We start from the raw sequence: 21727 nt of genomic DNA, 5'->3' as shown, positions 1-21727 counted from the left end.
AGACTCATGCAGCGGGAGCGTAATCATATACTACATCATCGTCATCATCACCTTCGTTCATGAAAGATATTGCAACTGCAGTTTGGCCGTTGTAATGGAGAACCAATCAAATTCTATTATTGCAAACATTTCTCTTTTATACACTACTCATTTAAAACTTGTTGAAAAGAAGGCTAAAGAAAGAAAACTTGATTTACTATAAAGTAGAGATTGTTACTTGACTATATTTATAGATGTAAGCTAATAGCAAACGGTGAACTCATTAAAACTGAGTCAGGGCATGTGACTCGCTGCTTATAATGTGTGCCTGACACAAGAGGAGTGTGAAAAACTGAGTAAGCCACCTATTTTTGTGCCCTGACACATCCGTCACTTTTTATATATTTATTGGTCCACCTCTTATTACACAATTTGTTAACACTTATTATTTCATTATGACATAATTTTCTTTCACGGAATAATAAACTTTTTTGAAGTAAAGATCGAGAAACCCCTAAAGAGTTTTACTTTATTTTGGATTTTAGCCAAAATGCATTATAGGGTATTGATTCCCTCTACCAATAGCAACATCATAAGCATCATGCATGGAACCTTGAGGGACAAAAACAAAGATTATGATCTGTCTAGATTTGTTTTGTGTTTTGTCTTCATCTCAAGTGTACATGGTAAATATTTGTTTTTTTTTCTTGACTCAGTTTTACAATATTTACTTTGAAACTGGGCTTTTGATAAGGCAGTGGGATGCTCACAAAAGGGTCCATGTTAGGTCCATTATCCCCTCAAAAGATGACGGTGAAGCGACGAAATAATGAGATGAGCTATAGTAAAAGATTAAGAACATCTCGGATGATTTACTCTATTTTTTACCTTAAATTAGAGTAAGAGTTTGAGTTTGTTCTAATGATAAACAAAAAAAAACAAAGTTGCTCTATATTTGGAGTAACCTATTTTCACTCTATTATAAAGTGAGAAATAGAATACTATTGAAACATTTTTACTCTAAACTTTATTTTAGAACGAAAAAGTGAGTGGGTTTGGATGCCATAACATTGTCTTAAGCTTAGATGAGGTTTTTCTTTTTTTGATCGTGACATGGCACCAAACATTGGTTAAATATTAGATTCTCACAATCTTGGGCAAGCCAACAAGATGTTTTTAGACGTTTTGGTCTTTTAGCCTCCACCCTCTACTAACCACAACCACCGGTTAACTTTTTTTTCTGAATGATTTTAATCATCACGATCTTTTTGAAGATATTTATAGAACAATATCGTATGCAACCTAAAAAAGAAATGGATATATAATAATCTAGGCTGACGGCAAATAAAATGAATTGGTTTCACTGAGAATAAACTTACAGTTTACACACGCATTCAGAAATTTGTATAGGCTACCAACTAATGTGGTCCACCGATCTTCACATAATTCTAAACATTATGCATGGACAAGACTATACCTATACTATACACCAATATATTAAATGTTCTCTGAAGCGCAATATTATGAACTATATATTTTCTCATACTATTAGTATATGAACTAGGAAAAGGAGTTTTTGATGGATGGGGAGGGTCACATGGAGGAGCACATGGAAAGTGGCTACGAAAAAGATACGAGAAGCGAGAGACACGTTACGCAGCTGTTGTTGATCCCCAAAATGCTACGGAAAACTATATACAAATATTATTTCTATTTCTACAATTCATATTATACAACGTATGTATAAAAAGAAATCTTTATTCTTAGTTTTTCTAACGAGACATGCTTTACTCTTTCATCACTCCAATCTCAATCAGTTAACATCTAACCTACCTGTCATGTTTTAATTAATCGTTTCTCTCGTCACTTCAGGTACTAATCAAGTTATACGGTCAGTACTCGCATCATTATAAGATAACCAAGTAGCATAAAATAATGGTCACATAATATACGTCTAAACCATGTGTACACTAATCAAATCTTGTCTGCTTCAGTTTGTAGTTCATGAATGTAGCTAGGAACTATACTATAATGCTATTTGGAAGATAAATTTACTAACGAACTAAAAAATGCATTAGTTTGAACGTAAGCTAGCAATTCAAATGATCAAATCACTCAATGGTCACACATATCGTCCTGTAAAGATCAAATCTTTTCGTTTAACGTTTTCTTTAACGTGAAATTTCTTTTCATTGTTCTTGCTCTTTAACTTTTGGGTCTGCTTTGTCTAAGAACTTTGCCTAAGTGCGTCCAAATTAGCTGTACATCTTGGCATGTTAGATTTAGATCGATCTATAGTTTATTCATATCTACATTTCTCTAGCAATCTTAAATATATATATTGGGCTATAAAGAAGGATTAAATGTTATGTTTACCAGATGGGAATTGATTCGCATTATTAGCAACACATGCACTTCGTAGGATCACTATCGTCATGACTTTCTAGTTTAAATAAATCTCCCCACATGTAATGTAACATGATGAGTATGGGATCCCATCTCCCCCATTACAAAACCGAAATTAAAATTCACATATAATCACACATTTTCCTTATAAACTCACATTTTTAACGTATAATTTTCCCAAAATCACATCAATATTCGTTATTGCGTACATATCAAAAGACACGATAGATTTGATATATCGTGTTTAATGCATTAGTTTAATGTTTCCCTCTTGTTAAAACTTAAGTTTTCAAATTCAATACTAATCATTAATCCAACTTATGAAATAAAAAAGCACCACTTTCCTTTTTATGTTCCATATTCTAATGAGTTGCTTATTTATATATTTTGAAATATTTATGTTTTTTCGGTTCCACCGCCGACGGTGATATAACAAGAATTAATGATTCATAACAAATTCAAAAGAGTCACATTCCTGAAAATTTAAAATTGTTTATATAAACAAGCAAATAGAAAATCAAGAAAATACTTATTAAATAAATAAAAATACAAAAAATACAAAATAACTACCCAATATAACGACCACCTTAATCACACCGTCACACGCCATTAACAACAGAGCAGAGCAGAGCAAAGAAAGTAACTTTCTCTTCCTCTCTCTATCCCAAACACACACATACAAAAATGGCTGAGCTTGAGAGTCCTGGAGTAATGCCAAAGCTAATAGCCTTCTTATCTTCACTGCTAGAACGAGTTGCCGAGTCCAACGATCTGACCCGGCGAGTCACGACTCAGTCGCAGAGTGTTTCCGTGTTCCACGGGCTGAGCCGGCCGACCATTACGATCCAGAGCTACCTCGAGAGGATTTTCAAATACGCCAATTGCAGTCCTTCTTGCTTCGTCGTGGCTTACGTTTATCTCGACCGTTTCACTCAGAGACAGCCTTCTCTTCCTATCAACTCCTTTAACGTTCATCGTCTCCTCATTACCAGTGTCATGGTCTCCGCTAAATTCCTCGATGATCTGTAAGTTTCTACGTTTCATTAATCGAAATCGAGGCCTATGAATCGAGGGTCGAGCTCAGGATTCACTATCACAGCTTAAAATTTCAGTTAATGATCAGCCAATGCTCTGTTTCTGAAATGCTCTGTTTTTATCTGCTCTGTTTTTATCTGCTCTGTTTTTCTCTGTTTGTTCCTCTGAAACATAAAGATCCAATTTTTAAATTGATTTGGTTAGTTATTCACTAAAACTGTAACGTTGGTACCTTAAACAGGTACTACAACAATGCGTATTACGCGAAAGTGGGAGGGATAAGCACGAAAGAGATGAATCTTCTAGAGCTGGATTTCTTATTCGGGTTAGGTTTCGATTTAAACGTGAAGCCAAACACGTTCCACGCTTACTTCTCTTATCTTCAAAAGGAAATGACTCTTGTTCAACCCCTCTCTCTCGTTGTTGTCCCACCAAGATCTGTCATTACCTTCAACGACGAAGAAGCTTCTCACCAGAAACAACAACAGCAGCAACTCGCTGTTTAATTCACACATGATTCCAAAAAAAAAAAAAAAATCCAAATGTTTTTTTTTGGTTCTCTGTTCTTAATCAGTCTGGTCCTTGTTTTTAATGAAATGTGTAGTTGTAGATGATGTAGAGATTAGTCGGCAGGGACTCTTATCTTGTCTTAATCATATCCTGATTAAGAAATTTTTTGATCATTTCTCTCTATATATTATATCATATATGTTTAATGTGGACATGTGATAGTTCATCTTTACAGACTGGCTTGGCAACATAAGTTTAAATGTCACTAGTAACTCTAAAACTCAAATAACCAAAAATATCTATGTTATGATTATTTATGTTTTGTTTTTGTCTGATATTTAGATTTTGCCCATGCTAGATCAGAGACATGGGTTATTATTTTAGTAACAATAGTAACTAGGAGGTACAATGATTGTGATTTGTGAAGAAAATTTGTTGTTTTCTTGTTCTACAGAGGGAACAAAAGAACATGTGCAGAGCAGAGACAGACTGTAATGATAAAGAAATCCACAGTCAATAGACAATTTGAAAGAGGCTTAAGTGACTGTGACTTGTGTAAGGAGTTTATACAAATAATGTATATTAACAAAATAAACCACAAAGTCTTAAAAGTTTATAGGTTTTGACACCAATCTTTTCATAGTTCATACATACAACTCAAGAACACAAAACAAAGAGAGGTGAAAAACAGAGAAGATGGAATTTGAGACTGATTTTTAGAAAGTGGGTGTTGTACTAGTACTTCTAAGAGGAGATATTCTTGTTTTCTTGGAATGAAGAACACACTATATCATGAATAAGTGCATCCATTGCAAATCCATAGGTCAAGGCAAGAGGAGTCAATGAAACCTGTAGCTCAAGGTAGAAAGGGAGTCCTTCTGTGAGCAATGTTATTATTTATTAATTAAACAGAAGTGAAAAAGCTATCGAGTTTAAGAAGATGAAAATGCCATAAGAAATCCAACTTTTTGATCTCATTATAGGTGATAAACCGGCTTAGTTTTATGATAACCACTAACCATAAGGCGTCAGTAAGACACTACGAATATCCATTAAGTGAGACTCTGCCTTTCTTGTACTTTAAGTAATCTAGAAGCAGATTCACACTACTTTGACAAGTTTGATGTGTATAGTAATGGGCTTGGCCCACTAACATTAACCCATATAACTTTAGGCTAATTCAAACTTCTAACAGTGTAGCTAAGTTTCTTTTTAACATGGTAATAGATTCAATTCATGGCAAGAACTAAACAATGGGAAGCCTATGTGCGCTCTTACTATGGGCTCTAAGTGGTCAGAAATTATGACTCGGCCCATCTTTATCATGTTCTACAGTTCTAACCCATCTTTTCATTTTACATTGTCATTGACGCTGCTAAAGAAAATTGAAACTACACATGAGTATATAGATTACAAGTATCTGACGACACAGTTATTTTTGATTATGAACTTTCTTCGGTCTTCCATAAAAGGTGGGAAGTGTCGGTGACATGCGTACATGGGCCCTTTTAAAAGCCCATTTTAGCTGTCATGTTAAAGAACCGCCGGAGCTCTAGCTCTTAGTTACGTCGGAAAATGTATCACCGAAATCGAAGGATCTGTATTCAGAATTTGTATTCTCTTTGTGGATTACTACAAGAATATTAACCGAGTGAAATTATAAGACAAAGAAATTGAATTTAGAACATAGTATGCTCTGTTTCTTGTCGGAATTGGAACATTTCTTGTCGGAATTGGAACATCGAACAAAATTTAAACCCCCAGAGAACAAAAAAAAAAAACTATCAAACACAGCCCAATCTCTCTCTATCTCCCAAACTCCACATTCATTTACATAAAAACCAGATCTACACTTTCTCAGGTTCCGACATCGGAACAAAGATAAGATAGAAACAGAGCAAAACATTGCATATATAGAAAAAAAAACTATCTGCTTTTTGATCTTCTTATGTAATAAAAACACGTCTACTACGCCACCACGAGAGTTCCTGTCCGTACGGTTTTCCCGGCGGCTGATTCTTTTGCTGCTTCGGAAGATTTTTTACGGAGAGATCTAGCGGAGAGTCTCCAGCTTCTCTCCTTGGCTTCATCGGACTCGATCTGTTCTTCTCTACACTCTTTGCTACAAAACGCCTTGTCTCCTCTGTTAAAAAAAAAAATATCAAGAATATCAATAAAGGCAATCACTTTTCAAAATCAGATCCAGGAAATTGATTTTATTATGATCGGATTAAGTACCTGTACATGAAGATGTCGGAGTTGAGACCAATGTGTTTGCGGCAAAGAGAGCAAGATTCGAGAAAGTGCGGCTCTTCACTGCCGAAGAAGCTGTTGTAATGCGACGCCATTGCTAATACCAATGTTTTAAAAGAAGAAAGCTTTTGGAGTTAAGATTCAGCTCAGAGAGGAAGAGGAAGAAGGAGGAGGAAGATGATTGATTTGGTGTGAATATATAAAGCCGAGCTCGGACTTTCTCTGCTTGACTTTAGTGAATCACCTGTGGTGCAGACCAGTATAGTTACTGTGGTCTATATTAAATTTGCACCGTTCGTTCGTTCCTTAGTCCAATCTCGAAAGATCTATACGTTAAAGTTCAGTTTATTTTTATTATCGTCTTTATTATTTTGTCTGCACCAGTTACATTTTTATTTTCTATTTAATTTATACTTACGAATTTTCTAGTAAAAATACTTTATTTTTTTTTATATTCCATGGCACAAAAGTCTACATTATTTTTGTGTAACGTAGAGCAATAGAGAACATATAAAATTAGTTGAATTTTATTTTTTTGCATTACAATAATTTGGGTGGATCTAGTTGGTCGAGGGGAATCAAACAAGTCTTGCGTTTGTGAGATTCGTTGGCCATAACAATAACATGCGTAACGCATGATTGATGGCTTTTCCGTAAATATAAAATTAACATTAAATGATAGTTTTGGTAAAAAAAGAACATTAAATGATACTACTAGTTTCCAAAATTTATATTTTTCTATTAATAATCTTTTTACTAAATATTTTTGTGGTTTTAAACTGGTCCCCGTGTGTAGTTTCTGAGCTCTTGGGATGCATCTCCCCTGGACAATGTTTCATTCCATGGGTGGAAATTTATAGATCGCCTCTCATTTGTTTAAAGCTTTGCTTTGTTATAGTGTGAACACTTGGACAGTAACGTTCTTTTATTACTATAGTATAAGTGAATAAATATATTCATGTATTTTTGAGACAACACATCTTGGTACACGTGCTGGAGCTCCAGGTAAAAAAGTTCGGAATCTTTTGGCTGAAAATCTGTAAAGTCTTGACACAATCGCAGTTCAAATAAAAAGTCAAGAAGTTCTAGAAACATGTACGTTAAATTTAGAGATGAAAGACATGCATAGGCTTTATACTTGTCTTTGTAATAAACGAGCAATAGCGTGACCGACCTTCGTTGAATATAAGTATACCTTTGATAGCGCCACACTCACATTCACATTCCTGTTTATATTGTAGTTAATTTCGTATAAACAATACGTTTAACATATTTAAATTTCATAAAATATCAGTACCGATCGACTTGGGAGTAACTTGTTGTATATGTCTTTTGATTCATATAACAAAATCTTTCCAAATCAAATTCCAAATAACACAGCAGTAGAATTTGACTTTAAAATTCAATATATGGTAGGTAAAGATCACTTGCTTAGTTATATACTATTTTTTATAAAGATCACGTCAAGCACTCAACGTTTCTGAGTAAGCAATGACTCACGATACGAACGGCAAACCAATATAATAAACTTTATAAACAATTTACGAATATATAAACAACCAAAGTGTATTAATACAAACAAAAGAGATACTCGATACGCCTTGGAGTCGGGAGATGGGTCCTCCCACTAGAGTTGGGAAAATATCAAACGAGGAGCTGACTAGACAAACTGTTATTATTATTGGGATCCACCATCACCTCTATTAAGCCCAATAATCAAAACGTCATTCTCTCTCGGACCCATGACACCTGCCCGTGTACCCCGTTTGCCCTACCTTTTTTCTTGTACATACCCACCTGCCCCTGTCACGTGTGGTGAATCTCACTCGTGTGCCAGCAAAGCTGGGTATTTGTGATACGTGTCGGTTTATTAGAGGTATTAAGGTTGCATGGGAATTAAATTCTCTTGTTTTGATTCTACGGTTAGGATTTGATCTGCGAGAACCGTTGGTTGTAGCCGTTGATTTGTTATAGTAGACGATGCCAATCAGATGGTCAAATAGCTTAGCTATATTTGGAGATGTATTAAATTTTGTATTTAAGATATTAGAATGCTCAGTGATTGATTTTTAATTAGTTTGTAGATTATTAATTTTATATAATTTTTAATTTATATTTTAGTTAATAAACTCTACCAAAATCTTTAAAATTAAGTGTTTTGAATTTATCTTAACTAATAAAATCTACAAAAGACTGTATTATTAAAAGTCTCATCAAATATTTTACTTGAAATATTTTTAATAAATAATAAATTTAAATTGTATTTTAAGATTATAAGTCAAAACAGTTATTTAAAATAAAAAAATTATACATTTTAATAAAAACAAATTTTCGGCAAAACAAATTTTAGTAATAAACATTTGAAATTACAAAGTCAATATTCAAAACTTCCGAAAAATAAATTAGTACATAAGCAGGTATATGCACCATATATTATTAATAAAAATCAATTTATATCCCTGATTAAATATATATATTTTCAGATTCCAGATATTGAAAAGGCGGGTAAATAACTATTAATACAGCCAAAAGCAATTGATTTTTTATCACTTGCTATGAGTGACTCCATGCCTCATCAAAGCTTGGAAGAATCCACTTATCCACAGCCCGGGATTGTGGCTAGATGAGCTTATGCATATACATGAGGTTTTCTGTTCGGATGGCATGTCCATGAGAAAGCATCGCTTCATTTCACTATCCCACTTGCAATCGTTGCAGTGCCGAGTTTAGAAGATGCTGAACACTACTTTTTGGTGTCCATAGGTATGTAATATCTTCTCACATTGCGCATACGCAAAGCCAATCAGTCCATGTGCTGATGATCTATATAATCTCCTGCAGTCTCTTGCTATTCGCTCTTCCCACTCTTATATGAGCCGCAGGAATACCCGATCAAGGTTTTGTTGCTGTTGTTGCATTCCATGGTAATGTGGCTTGGCTTTTACTGCTCAATACGGAGAGGAGAAGGTGTTGAAGAGCAACTTTAAGATCGGTTATATTGAGAAGAGCTATCTGATGGGTTTAGTTGTAGTAGAGATAGTGTCTCAGTTCTTGGATCCGTATTTTCTAGGTGATAGATTTGCACTTATGCCTTTAACGTTGATTTCAACATATACCGTGCCGTCGGTAATATTTACTCTTGGATTTGGCAGCTTAGAGGGTCCTCACATGACATGCCTTTAACTCTTTTTTTCTCATCCTGAACTTTTTTTGTTTTGTTTCATATTTGAAGTCTTTCAAGTAGGCCTGACATTTTTTGTGTGAAACTGCAGAGAACCGGGATTTTTGGTTAGTTCGTTTACGAATTTGGTTTGATTCAGTAGATCTTTTTAAAATGTTTTGTTTTGGTTCTGTTCGGCAATTGGTTATTTCGATTTTCTTAAACACAAAATTATAACCAAACTATATCAAAAACTCTAACCGAACTAACTAAATCCCAAACCGGACTAACCAAATTTCAAACTAAAATAATCAAACATATCCAAATTTTCAACAAAAATAAACTAAAATCTAATCGAAATAAAAAAAATTGGTAAAATTTATAAAAACCGAACAACCAAATACTTAACCAATTTTTTTTTTGGTTAATCCAGTAAAATTTATGTTGAATTGAACTGGCCAAAACCAAACTACCCGAACCGGATAAACTTTATTTCTCTGAAAATGGATCTTATTAGCTAGGCCCAAAATGAAAACTTGGAAACAACCAATGAGCTTTTTAAACATTAGCCCAATTCAAAAACATAAGAACCAACGAGAAACCTCTAGCCGAAGTCGCAGAGGAAGAAGATCTGCTTGCTTGTGCAAACAAAAAAAAAAAAACCTTATCTTGCAATGGCTTCTTCAACTTTCGTCTCTCTGCCAAAACCCTTCTTTGCTTTTCCGGTTAAAACCAGTTCCCCTCCCCTAGCTAACCATAAGCTTCTCGGTACTGACACAAATCTGAGAAACTTGTAAAGTTTCAAGCTTTCAGTGTTTTTTTTGTCCGTCTGATGATTTGTTTCTCTTACAGGAAGTCGAAGAGGCTGTCTGAGTGTCAAAGCGATTTCCACTAAATGGGAACCGACAAAGGTACTGTCTTTTTTCCGTTTACTTTTGTCCAAAAGTTTATTCATTTTGTTGATAATGTCAATCGCAGGTTGTTCCTCAAGCAGACAGGGTTCTTGTTCGCCTTGAAGAGCTTGCACAGGTCTGTTAGAACTCTTTTGTGATTCTGATTAATGAGAAGACATTGTAGTTGGTTAGCTCTGTTATCACAATTCGATTGCCAATAATCATTGATTATTTTGTTGATGCAGACAACCTCAGGTGGAGTGTTGTTGCCTAAAGCAGCTGTTAAGTTTGAGAGATACTTAACCGGAGAGGTTGTCTCTGTTGGTTCTGAGGTTGGACAACAAGTTGGCCCTGGAAAGAAGGTTAGGTTCTTTCTTTAACTCTTTCAAGTCATAACCATCATCCATTGTTGGTTAACTAGTGTGAAATGTTAATTCATTTGTTTCACCTTTTGCGTTTTTAACAGGTTCTGTTCTCTGACGTGAGCGCTTATGAGGTTAGTTAGTTATGGTTTGCCTTCTTCACAGTGAAGATTCAACCATAGTTTTTGGAAGTAGTGTAACATCTTTGAATTCATTGTTGTACAGGTCGATTTGGGGACGGGTGCTAGGCATTGCTTTTGTAAAGAGAGCGACTTGTTGGCCCTCGTGGAGTGAAGAGATCTTGTCAGAGATAATATCCCTTCAAGATTTTTACTTGTTTCCTGTAATCTCAGATACTATAATCTTGTTTTGTGACAGTTTTTTCAATTTAATATCATTTTGAAGACAATCATAAGCATTCGAGGCAAATTATAATGAAATTGAAACTATTTAGAGAGTTCAAGAATGCTCCCAAAACAGAACTAAACAAAGAGAGAATTGAACAACCTTGGTAGGAGTCTAGGAGAAGCTTTGAGAGAGGTTTAGCTAGACTTTGGATGATTGTAAACGTATTCAACAGTCTCCAAACTATCAAACGTAGGGGAAGGCACGTTCTTATCACGTGGCAAGCCTATGGGCCCCCTTACTAACGAAGCCCATAACGTTTCGAAATTTTTAACAATCCGAGTCTAATATCTTATAATATTGCAAATTATCCCCAATAAGTTTCTAATTGCACATAAACGACCCCTTCTCTCTTCGAATAAACATTCTCAGCGACGGCATCTCTCTCTCTCTCTCAATCTCCGGCTTATATTGGGAAGTTAACGCCCTCCTCCGCGACGTATCTCAGATCCGTCTCAGGCTAGTTTCGATCTCGAGGTTTTCAATGGCTCCGGTCTCGGCGCTCGCCAAGTATAAGCTGGTGTTTCTGGGAGATCAATCCGTCGGGAAGACGAGTATCATCACTCGATTCATGTACGACAAGTTCGACAACACTTATCAGGTTAATCTGATTTTTTTCCTCCTCCTCCTCCGATCTAGCGTTAGGATCTCGCCGATGCACGACGTTAGCTTAGTTTTGAGATCCGATTCTGTGTGCTCTGATTTGTAGATCGTTGGCAATGTAGCAATCAGTAGTAGTGAGGATCATGTGTGTTATCTCCGTTAGCTTCTAATGGAATTGAACTTAGCTCGCGTTGATCTTGTGATCAGTGCTTATCTAATCGAAGTAGTTCTCAATTGATGAATGATAAAATAAGAAAGTCTCTGATCATTGATTTGTAGATCAGATCATGTGTGATATTGATTTGTAGATCGTTTGTTAATGTATGAGACGTAACAATGAGTAGTAAGGATCATGTTTGTGATTCTCCTTTAGCTTCTCATTGTTCGTGATTGCTCACTGTTGATCGTTTGTTGTTCGTACTGGAGGATATAGTCGCGTAGAAGATCGTAGAATTGCAATGGAATTGAACTGGTTCGCGTTGATCTTGTTATCATTGATTTGTAGATTGGTGTTTATGTATCAATTAGTCGTAAGGATCATGTTTGCGGTTCTCCTTTAGCTTCTCGTTGCTCGTGATTTTGGTGTTGTGATTGCTCACTGTTGATTGTTTGTTGTTCACACTTGAGAATGTAGTTCTTAGTTGATGAATGAAAAAGTATATGATCTTGATTTGTAAAATGTGATCATTACGTTTAAGCACGTAATAGTAAGTATCTTGAAGATCAATATTACTTGATTATTTTCATTATTACCCAAATGATCTCCCCTTTTTCTCAGTAGTTTATGTTGTTTTTTTTTAACTTCAGGCCACAATTGGTATTGATTTTCTGTCAAAGACAATGTACCTTGAAGATCGAACTGTCAGACTGCAGTTGTGGTAAGATCTGTAACATCATTTCAGGTTTCGAATAAACTAGCAGATGATTAACATTGAGAGATGATTCATATGACAGGGATACAGCTGGGCAAGAGAGGTTTAGGAGTCTTATTCCGAGCTATATCAGGGACTCTTCTGTTGCTGTTATTGTCTATGATGTTGCAAGTATGTGGACCTTCTCTGCTTTCTAATCTTTTCAAAATACATGCATACTTTCCCATGTTTTAGATACAGTAATCTTTTGAGTAACTGCGTTTTGATTTCTTCCTTATCTTGATCCATTCAATTTTTTTTTTTTTTTTTTTTGCGTTGACATATAGGCAGGCAATCGTTTCTAAACACTGCTAAGTGGATCGATGAGGTTAGGACAGAGCGTGGTAGTGATGTCATTGTTGTGCTCGTGGGAAATAAAACCGACCTTGTGGACAAAAGGTTAGGACAGAGCGTTTACTGTTTGTTACTGCTGATGGCGCCTTACTAATAATAAAAAGGGTTGTTTTCTCAGGCAAGTGTCAATAGAGGAAGCAGAAGCCAAGGCTCGTGAGCTTAATGTAATGTTCATCGAAACCAGTGCCAAAGCTGGCTTCAACATAAAGGTAACAAAGGATCTTCTCTTTACTTATTTCTGAGTTCTCCTTGGAACACAACAAAGTTGCTGCTCAAAAGTTCTCTAAACACGAACGTTGTTTAGAACCATCTCTACCAACCTGCTAATTAGTAGTAAAAGACTACATATACATCCTTTTCACTTGTATATTGCTAGGCTCTTTTCCGCAAGATAGCAGCAGCTTTGCCCGGAATGGAAACACTTTCTTCAACAAAGCAAGAGGATATGGTTGATGTGAATCTCAAGTCTTCCAATGCCAATGCATCTTCGGCTCAGCAGCAATCAGGAGGATGCTCTTGTTAAAAAAAAAAAGAATTGGCAACAAACATTATAGAGAACAAAAGAACATACTCAGAAAAAGCCCTCGCATGATCTGATCCGCTATTATCTTCTTCTATGTGTAAAATTTTTGCCTTCTTCTTCATCAGATTGTTTTTAAAGAGAGTATCCTTGCTTTAGTTTATTGGTTTGTCCCTAACTCTAAATTGTTGTTGTCTTTTGGAGTTTTAAAGCTATTCAGTACTTTTTTAAATATTGTGATTTATCCGTTCCAAAATTGAATCATATAACTTTGAGCTATCTATACTATTAAATCAGAATCTATCATAGGATTTTCTCTTTATTTTTTCAATTTATTTACAATAACATGCCATAGTTTTTTTATTTTTAAAAAAATAATTTCGCCAACTATATATTTGGCCATTTAGATGTCAGGAATTTGTGATAAGTGATAACCAATCAGTTTTAGAATTCTCTTATACATAGTAACTGAATTTGCATCATTATTAAACTTGATTTAATGCCAATTAATAATGAAGCAAGTTTAATAATGATGCAAATTCAGTTACTATGTATAAGAGAATTAATAATGCTTCATTTACAAAACTATAAAATGGTTTTATAATTATATCAAGAAGATTGAATAAATATTTTGCATTTGATTTATATTGATTCATATATAATAATGTACGGCGAAAGTGATATCTTATCAAAAATATTAAATGTTGCCTAGTTCATCTACAATGGCATGTGTTATGTATATTATGATCACTGATTTCATTGTGTGTAAAATATGGACGTATTTATCATATTTTGTTATTCATTTTAGTTGCTTACACGCTCTTATTTCCTAATAAACTTTTCGGTTGATGACTAAACCGGTTTAATATGATAAAGATTTTGTTATAATTTTAGCAGTAGATAATCAAATGTCATGTTATTGCTTCTTATACATTTAAGTCAACATGACATTAGTACGCAGAATGGAGATTTGTATTTCTTTGTTTCACCTAAAAGGTACGTATTGATTGTAGTTATGATCGAATTGAATATCAATTTTTTTTTACTAACAAATCAACATTGATCATTGATTTGAAAAACCTGCAAAATATACAATATTTGTCAATTCTTACATGAACTAGTCTTAGGTGGAATATTGATTTAGAAATTCAATTGAGTTTAAAGGAATTGGAGTTTCTGTTAAAGTTTTGTGTCATTTAATCATAGATTATATAAATTTTTATCAAAATAAATTGTGCTATTATATTAAGTATTTGTAATCATTCTTCTGAAATCCTCGAAATTCTAGTGTTATTCAATATAGTGATTGCATGATTCCATTAAATATTTGTGTTATTTGATTTTTAGTGGATTGTTTAATGGAAAATTTACTAAAAAATGTAGAAAACCATTCTTTTGCCTTTGTTTAGGATTTGAAGATAAAGAGAAAAACAGAAAAACATTTACCAGTTTATTATACAATGAGAACTTTTTTCATTATAAATAAAAATATATATGCCACTTCTCTATATGCTGCTATAGTAAAGCCACCATATAACTTACGTTGAATATTGTGAGTGACATTTTAGGTAATTTCGTATAGAACGGTCAAATTATAACCAAATAAAGAAAGAAACAAAAAAGTCAACGGCGGTTATCAGCTCTACCTAAATCGGCCAGCTTCTTAGACCGGTTCGCGCTAAAAGACGTCGCCGTTGAAATGTGTTGCTTAACCGGAGATTTTGGATAACCGGTATATCCAAAAGAACAGTTAGGTCTAGCTCTCACTAGCGGACTCAAGCACAAACCCATCGTCGTCGTCGCAGTCTTTCTTCTTCCCGGAGTTCCCGTCGCTGGTGTTCTTCTCGCTCTCCCCGGCGAATCTTCAAAAGATTCCAGCTCGTTCGCTGGAGACATGCCTTTGCAGTAGCTATGCCTAGGTTGATGCTGGTGATGATTTGATTCAGAGGCGATCAAGTCCTCAATGTAACACGTAGTAGTTTTCGACCGTGGGGAGAGGACCTTGGAGAACCATGACCGGTCTGTTCCAAATAAGGTAGAGAACCGAGATAAACCGGTCTGTTTCTTCTTAACCGATCGGTTGGTTTCAAAGACTTTTTCCCATGACGATGATCCTTCACCGCCGTAAGATTCGGAGGCTTCTCCTGCTCCTCCTCCTTGGGCGTTGGAGTTTCTAGCAGCAGCGTAAGGAGAAACAGAGCGAGGGAAAACCAGAGGAGGAGGAGGAGGAGAAGTTCTTGAATGGACATGATGATGATGATGATCGTTGTCTTCAGAGGCGGCGAGAGAGAAGAGGCGTTCACGGAGACAAGAAGCGCAGACGCCGATAGTGCTGCTGGAGTCAACTGTATGTCTCTTACACCTCATCGGAAAATTTTGAAAATATAAAAGACTCTGGCTGTGAGAGAGAGTCTTCGGATTCTGATAATTATAAGAAAACTAAGAACAAGATCCGTTGAGTCCTATGTGTATATATTTTCTTCCGACTCCAAGTTTCACTTTAGAAGAGCAGAGAGAAGATGTACAGAGAAGAAAATCTCCGGAATAAATGGAAATTTCAGATTTGGTTTTAAGAAATGTAAAATACACTTTTATGTTTGCTCAAAAGAAAAAGAGAGAGTAAAATACACTTTTATATAATAAAGGTTTGACACGTTAGCATTTGGTTAGGATAAATTGAACCAATGTCGTTGTAAAGATGACTATACTTATGATTAATTATAATCTCATCCATATTTAATTAACGTCATTATAGTTTTTTTTTTGTATAGTGGGAAGATGAATATTTCATAGTTTTTTTTATGATTCGTATTGCCGTTGACATTCGTTTTCTTATCATTGTCAAAACAAACATCATTTCATCACATATGGGCTTATGTTATGATTAGCTTAGTAGTTTTTACTTAAAAATTCACTAAACGTACTCTTAATTTGACTCATTAAAACCATATTAAATTGGATTAGAGAAAGAGTATTTGGGACGTCGTATTATGAAGAAATGCATAGAAAATTCCATGGAAAACTACCAAATTGAAGTTTCCTTATATTCTGAATAACAACACGTTTTAAATTTGTACAAGTATGGTTTGTTATTAAGTGCCTTGTCTAATTGTGATATTCTTCAGTCTATGTGCGTTGATATTTGAAATATTCAATGATAAAATTATGCCATATACTGTATAAGTATATGAAAGTGAATTCAAAGATACGGTATGAATCAAATCCACATCTACATGGAAACATTAGAAAAGCCTACTTCCCTTTGAACTATTTTTTAAAACAAATCATGAAAATAAATACTTCGTGGTGAATGGTTCTTCAATGTATAATGTATATACATTCAATTAAAAGGAAAGACAAGTATGTGACGGCAACAAAAAAAGATTGGACGCTCGTGGATGGTGGAAGCCGACAAGTGTTAGGTGTTACGAGTCGTCGTCGTCTTGTATAAAACCCACACGCTTGTTAGTCCGTTTCTTCTTGGGTTAGAGTTAGACCACGTGAACGCCCTTCTCTCTTGCTTCTTACTGGGGCCACAGTGGCATTGCAAAATATTTGTATCATCACGCTAGGTGAGAAGTAGATGGGACAAGTGTGACATTAGTTTTATTGAAAATTGAAGATATGGTGTGCCTATGTTGTAATTCTTTTTTTATTTTGTAAACTGCCTATGTTGTAATATTTGCTAGATACGTATCTTGAATAATTTTAATTATAAAAAATATTAGAGAGATGTGTAAAAGGTTTGATATAAACATGTATACTTTATACTTATAAAGAATTAGCAATACTTGGAATTTTAAACAACATATTTTTTTTGAACACAAGGAATTTTCAACAACATAAAACTTGAAACTACTACCAAAATCACGAGTATTTTGTTTGAATAATTGTGAATATAGAATATAAAAATCATATCCAAAGTACTTAATATTAGCCATATATATAATTTGGTAATAGATAACGTAATAATTATGAGATAAGATTTCAGTTACTTTTTTTTTTGAAAAGACAAAAATCATATAACTATATGGCAAAATATCAATTAATTAAGTATTTTGACTCTTTGTAAAACAATAAATAATAGATTTGACTCAATTTTCAAAGTTTAATACTTTTTATTAATTAGATTGGACTGGTTGGTTAATCACATTGTAAACGCCCGCTCTCTATTTCACCACTTGGTCTCTCAAAGTCCATGCTCGTGGCGTAATCTCTCTTCTTCGTATCGGAATCATCGAGATAAAAGTGAAGATGGCGACGATGGAGAGCTTGATCGGTTTGGTTAACAGGATACAAAGAGCATGCACTGCACTCGGCGACTATGGCGGCGGAAACAACGCTCTCTCTTCTCTCTGGGAAGCTCTTCCTTCTGTAGCCGTCGTCGGTGGCCAGGTTCTCATCTCATCGGACATAACTCTCACATGACTTATTAGGCTTTTTATCTTACACCTTGTCTTTAACGTTGTTTTATGTTATGAATGTAGAGTTCTGGAAAGTCTTCTGTCCTCGAGAGCATTGTCGGAAGAGATTTTCTCCCTAGAGGATCTGGTTTGTATTACTTAACCTAAAAACTTTCGATTGATATAGTTAAGACCGGCCTTGGACATAGCTAGGTCAAACATTGATCACTCCTAAAATTTTAAGAACTAATATATATATATAGTGTGTGTGTGTGTGTATATATATATTAATTCTTAAATTGTTTAAAAAAAATTATACTAAATTGTTTATGATCCCAAAATTTTAGGAATAGTCTTTATAGTAAACAAATGGTTAAGAGGTTAAGAGATAACTTGTTCCGCAGGTATTGTTACGAGGAGGCCGTTGGTGTTACAGCTACATAAGACTGAACATGGAACATATGAATACGCTGAGTTTCTACACCTTACCAATAAGAGATTCACCAACTTCTGTATGTAAATGAACGAATGTGTGCTTGTGTTTGGCTATAGCGAATACATCACATGTTGGTTAATATTGAAAACTATGTCATATGGCAGCTTTGGTTCGTAAGGAGATTCAAGATGAGACTGATAGAATCACTGGGAAGAACAAACAGATCTCTCCTGTTCCTATTCACCTCAGTATCTTCTCTCCCAATGGTTGGTTGTTTTGTTGCAGTTCCTATGATGTTCTTGTTTTTCAGACAAGTTTTAAGATCCAGCTAACATCAGTTCTCTTGTTGTGTTCTTTTGAAAACAGTTGTGGATCTTACTCTCATTGACTTACCTGGTTTGACTAAAGTTGCTGTTGGTATGTTTTTTTATCTGGCTCTGCTTATTTTGTTGATGTAGTTACTTGTTAGTTGTTAACATTGTCACTTTTTTTTTGTTTCCAGAAGGACAGCCAGAAACTATAGCTGAAGATATTGAGTCCATGGTTCGCTCATACGTTGCAAAGGTGAGTATTGCTAGTAGTTCTTACACTCTTCTTGTCTTGGTGATTCTGTTAAATTAATATACTCTAGTCACATTTCTTGTAATTTGTTAGTTTTGATTATGTTACTTATTTTTTCAACAGCCTAACTGTCTTATACTAGCAATATCTCCTGCTAACCAAGACATAGCCACATCAGATGCGATAAAACTCGCCAAAGAAGTGGATCCAACAGGTTTGTTTGTTTGTTATGTGTTATGTTTTTCTCTAAAAAAAATGATAATAATTTTCTTAGTTATCTCATTGTTCTAGGTGGTAGAACGTTTGGAGTTTTGACAAAGTTAGACTTGATGGACAAGGGAACTAATGCATTGGATGTAAGTGTCTTCTAACAAGCCTTGATCATTTTTTGTTTTCTTGTGTCTTACATAGTAATTATGATTGACACCATAATGGATATTTTCATAAGGTTATCGAAGGAAGATCATACAGGATGCAATATCCTTGGGCTGGGATAGTGAACCGTTCACAAGCAGATATTAACAAGAATGTTGATATGATGGTCGCTAGAAGGAAAGAGCGAGAATATTTTGAAACTAGTCCTGACTATGGTCACTTAGCTAATAAAATGGGCTCAGAATATCTCGCAAAGATGCTCTCTAAGGTTCTTATTCAATCTAACCCTAATACATAAGAATGAGCTTATGTTATTATGTGTTAGTTATGATGGTCTTTGTGTTTTATTTTCTTCCAGCTCTTAGAATCTGTTATAAGGGCACGTATTCCAAACATCATAGCCTTGATAAACAGAAGCATCGAGGAACTTGAAAGAGAGCTAGACCAATTGGGTAGGCCTATCGCAATTGATGCTGGAGTGAGTACATATATTTCTATGAACATCTTCCCCCTTGCAATAGATAGTTGACAAATGCTAACATGTGTTGCTCTCAGGCTAAACTATACAACATCTTGGGAATGTGTCGTGCATTTGAAAAGATATTCAAAGAACATTTAGATGGCGGGTAACACAACACATCACTATTGAATCTCTTCTTGATTTCACCTGACTTTCTTGTAACGGTGGTTTAACAACTCTTACTAAACTTTGATCAATAATGAATCTTAGGCGTCCTGGAGGTGCACGTATATATGGAATCTTTGACTACCAACTTCCAGGAGCCATTAGAAAGCTTCCTTTTGATCGTCATCTTTCGTTGGAAAGTGTTAAGAGGATTGTCTCACAATCTGATGGCTATCAACCTCATTTGATAGCTCCAGAAATGGGTTATCGTCGTCTCATTGAAGGATCCCTATATCTTTTTAGAGGTCCAGCTGAAGCTTCTGTGAATGCTGTACGTTCCTTCATACCTCTATTTTACCAGTGTATCTAAGGCCGGTCTTGGACATAAGCAATTGAAATATTAGCTTATGGTCTCCAAAATTTTAAAATAGGTTCCTAATTTTTTTTTATATTTAAAATCCGTATTAAATTGTTTATAGTCCCAAAAATCTCAAGACCGGCTCTGGATATATTTATATATATAATAAGACCCTAACGATTATGAGTGTAACAGGTTCATAGTGTCTTAAAAGAGCTTGTCAGAAAATCAATAGCCGAAACTGAGGTGAGTTTGGTTGTTTTCTTTGATAGTAAGTGAAAAATGTTTTTGATTCATGTTGGTAAACAATACAGGAGCTTAAACGGTTTCCTTCACTACAAACTGAGCTAGCTGCTGCAGCAAACTCATCTCTAGAGAAGTTCCGTGAAGAAAGCATGAAGTCGGTTCTTAGGTTAGTCGACATGGAAGCTTCATATCTAACTGTAGATTTCTTTCGTAAGCTTCATGAAATGGACACACAAGGAAGCCAAAACACATCTCTTTCATCACCAACCACAGTAGAACAGAACGGTGAAAGACAGTTCAGAACGATAGCTTCAAATGTAGCTGGTTACATCAAAATGGTGGCAGATACACTTGCTAACACCATTCCTAAGGCCGTTGTTCATTGCCAAGTCAGACAGGCGAAACTCGCCTTGCTCAATTATTTCTACACGCAGATGAGTCAGCGTCAGGTATATATGTACCTTACTCCGGTTAATTCAGTTCGGTTTTGGTTTGGTTCGGTTATAATTTGAGGATTGTATCATGTCTTTTGGCAGGGGAAATACTTGGGGCAGCTGCTAGATGAGAACCCTGCATTGATGGAAAGGAGGCTACAGTGTGCAAAGAGGCTAGAGCTATACAAGAATGCTAGAGATGAGATTGATGCAGCAGTTTGGCTTGGATGAAGCTAAGTGTCTATGTGATAGTGTCGTATAATTAAGGTTTCATATGTTAAAGATAAGATTCATAACCAACTAAGTCTTATGTACCAAAGAAGAAGCAACATGATTCGTTGCCTTGCCTCCAGAGTTATTTAGTACTTGATTATAGTTATAGATTATAAGTTTATAACTATCACCTTTAGTTATAAATTTGGATTGTGGATTTGGTAATACAGAAACTCTTTACTGGAATCCATCTTATCGAGGGAATCTGATTCCTGAGATTTGCTTCAGAAATACACAAGTAGAGCACGGTCTAGACCTGATGATGATACACAACTTGTATTTGCTTGGATGTTATAAATTTGTGAGACTAATGGTCATTGGTCAAAAACCATCCAATAATTTGCTTCTTTTCGGTCAACACTTTTCAAAGTTATATATTTATTAGCTGGGCCCAAATATGAACAGACTTGGTCTGATCGTTCTAGCTAGTCGTATCTCTCTGGTAAGGCTAAATAATTGACGTTTTATGTGATGAGAAAGACTGAAGGAGACATTAGTTTGTTACTTTGTTTTGAAGGTAGTAAGTAGGAAAATAAACTGAGCTGAGCGGGTCTCTAGAGATGAGTTTGCTGCAGCAGCTAGCTCAGTTTGTAATGCAACAAACAATCTCTTCTTTATTAAAACT

At 35.1% G+C, this 21727-nt stretch overlaps 6 protein-coding genes across 6 annotated transcripts; 4 read left to right on the top strand and 2 right to left on the bottom strand.

Annotated features, from left to right (window-relative positions):
* The first annotated feature begins 2872 nt into the window (after positions 1 to 2872).
* Positions 2873 to 4162, top strand: LOC106394505 (cyclin-U4-1). Its single transcript, XM_013835065.3, has 2 exons — positions 2873 to 3410; positions 3662 to 4162. Exons 1-2 carry the CDS (start codon positions 3070 to 3072, stop codon positions 3924 to 3926), a joined length of 606 nt encoding a protein of 201 aa, XP_013690519.1. The 5' UTR covers positions 2873 to 3069; the 3' UTR covers positions 3927 to 4162.
* A 1550-nt stretch (positions 4163 to 5712) lies between these two features.
* BNAA04G25820D (FCS-Like Zinc finger 3) lies at positions 5713 to 6419 on the bottom strand. The gene is made up of 2 exons (XM_013869950.3): positions 6169 to 6419; positions 5713 to 6073 (listed from the first exon to the last, which is right to left on the bottom strand). Exons 1-2 carry the CDS (start codon positions 6276 to 6278, stop codon positions 5899 to 5901), a joined length of 285 nt encoding a protein of 94 aa, XP_013725404.1. The 5' UTR covers positions 6279 to 6419; the 3' UTR covers positions 5713 to 5898.
* A 3446-nt stretch (positions 6420 to 9865) lies between these two features.
* On the top strand, positions 9866 to 11007 carry LOC106394504 (10 kDa chaperonin 2, chloroplastic-like). The gene is made up of 6 exons (XM_013835064.3): positions 9866 to 10111; positions 10196 to 10254; positions 10322 to 10372; positions 10482 to 10598; positions 10703 to 10732; positions 10824 to 11007. Exons 1-6 carry the CDS (start codon positions 10018 to 10020, stop codon positions 10890 to 10892), a joined length of 420 nt encoding a protein of 139 aa, XP_013690518.1. The 5' UTR covers positions 9866 to 10017; the 3' UTR covers positions 10893 to 11007.
* A 319-nt stretch (positions 11008 to 11326) lies between these two features.
* Positions 11327 to 13670, top strand: LOC106429302 (ras-related protein RABH1b). Its single transcript, XM_048778798.1, has 6 exons — positions 11327 to 11604; positions 12414 to 12484; positions 12561 to 12649; positions 12805 to 12916; positions 12990 to 13080; positions 13248 to 13670. The coding sequence occupies exons 1-6, from the start codon at positions 11488 to 11490 to the stop codon at positions 13392 to 13394; spliced, it is 627 nt and encodes a 208-aa protein (XP_048634755.1). The 5' UTR covers positions 11327 to 11487; the 3' UTR covers positions 13395 to 13670.
* A 1231-nt stretch (positions 13671 to 14901) lies between these two features.
* Positions 14902 to 16905, bottom strand: LOC125608378. The gene has a single exon (XM_048778797.1). It carries the CDS (start codon positions 15756 to 15758, stop codon positions 15015 to 15017), a length of 744 nt encoding a protein of 247 aa, XP_048634754.1. The 5' UTR covers positions 15759 to 16905; the 3' UTR covers positions 14902 to 15014.
* Positions 16906 to 17403: 498 nt separating this feature from the next.
* LOC106429300 (phragmoplastin DRP1D) lies at positions 17404 to 21288 on the top strand. Its single transcript, XM_013870047.3, has 15 exons — positions 17404 to 17786; positions 17879 to 17942; positions 18199 to 18306; positions 18395 to 18496; positions 18597 to 18647; positions 18733 to 18794; positions 18915 to 19005; positions 19083 to 19147; positions 19240 to 19434; positions 19525 to 19644; positions 19722 to 19792; positions 19897 to 20122; positions 20345 to 20395; positions 20464 to 20844; positions 20932 to 21288. Exons 1-15 carry the CDS (start codon positions 17646 to 17648, stop codon positions 21058 to 21060), a joined length of 1857 nt encoding a protein of 618 aa, XP_013725501.2. The 5' UTR covers positions 17404 to 17645; the 3' UTR covers positions 21061 to 21288.
* Positions 21289 to 21727: the final 439 nt, after the last annotated feature.

This window comes from Brassica napus, chromosome A4, assembly GCF_020379485.1.
Source record: "Brassica napus cultivar Da-Ae chromosome A4, Da-Ae, whole genome shotgun sequence".
NCBI lineage: Eukaryota > Viridiplantae > Streptophyta > Magnoliopsida > Brassicales > Brassicaceae > Brassica > Brassica napus.
Note: the sequence above shows the minus strand (reverse complement) of the source record. Positions and strands in the feature narration are given on the sequence as shown.

Bases quoted from the DNA above. Each gene is read 5' to 3' on its own strand.
- LOC106394505 (XM_013835065.3), top strand. From the start codon at position 3,070: ATGGCTGAGCTTGAGAGTCCTGGAGTAATGCCAAAGCTAATAGCCTTC. The intron at 3,411-3,661 runs GTAAGTTTCTAC...TACCTTAAACAG, and splicing joins GCTAAATTCCTCGATGATCT to GTACTACAACAATGCGTATT.
- BNAA04G25820D (XM_013869950.3), bottom strand. From the start codon at position 6,278: ATGGCGTCGCATTACAACAGCTTCTTCGGCAGTGAAGAGCCGCACTTT. The intron at 6,074-6,168 runs GTACTTAATCCG...TTTTTTTAACAG, and splicing joins TCCGACATCTTCATGTACAG to AGGAGACAAGGCGTTTTGTA.
- LOC106394504 (XM_013835064.3), top strand. From the start codon at position 10,018: ATGGCTTCTTCAACTTTCGTCTCTCTGCCAAAACCCTTCTTTGCTTTT. The intron at 10,373-10,481 runs GTCTGTTAGAAC...TTGTTGATGCAG, and splicing joins GCCTTGAAGAGCTTGCACAG to ACAACCTCAGGTGGAGTGTT. The intron at 10,733-10,823 runs GTTAGTTAGTTA...ATTGTTGTACAG, and splicing joins CTGACGTGAGCGCTTATGAG to GTCGATTTGGGGACGGGTGC.
- LOC106429302 (XM_048778798.1), top strand. From the start codon at position 11,488: ATGGCTCCGGTCTCGGCGCTCGCCAAGTATAAGCTGGTGTTTCTGGGA. The intron at 11,605-12,413 runs GTTAATCTGATT...TTTTAACTTCAG, and splicing joins AGTTCGACAACACTTATCAG to GCCACAATTGGTATTGATTT. The intron at 12,917-12,989 runs GTTAGGACAGAG...TTGTTTTCTCAG, and splicing joins ACCGACCTTGTGGACAAAAG to GCAAGTGTCAATAGAGGAAG.
- LOC125608378 (XM_048778797.1), bottom strand. From the start codon at position 15,758: ATGAGGTGTAAGAGACATACAGTTGACTCCAGCAGCACTATCGGCGTC.
- LOC106429300 (XM_013870047.3), top strand. From the start codon at position 17,646: ATGGCGACGATGGAGAGCTTGATCGGTTTGGTTAACAGGATACAAAGA. The intron at 17,943-18,198 runs GTTTGTATTACT...CTTGTTCCGCAG, and splicing joins TTTTCTCCCTAGAGGATCTG to GTATTGTTACGAGGAGGCCG. The intron at 18,307-18,394 runs GTATGTAAATGA...GTCATATGGCAG, and splicing joins TAAGAGATTCACCAACTTCT to CTTTGGTTCGTAAGGAGATT.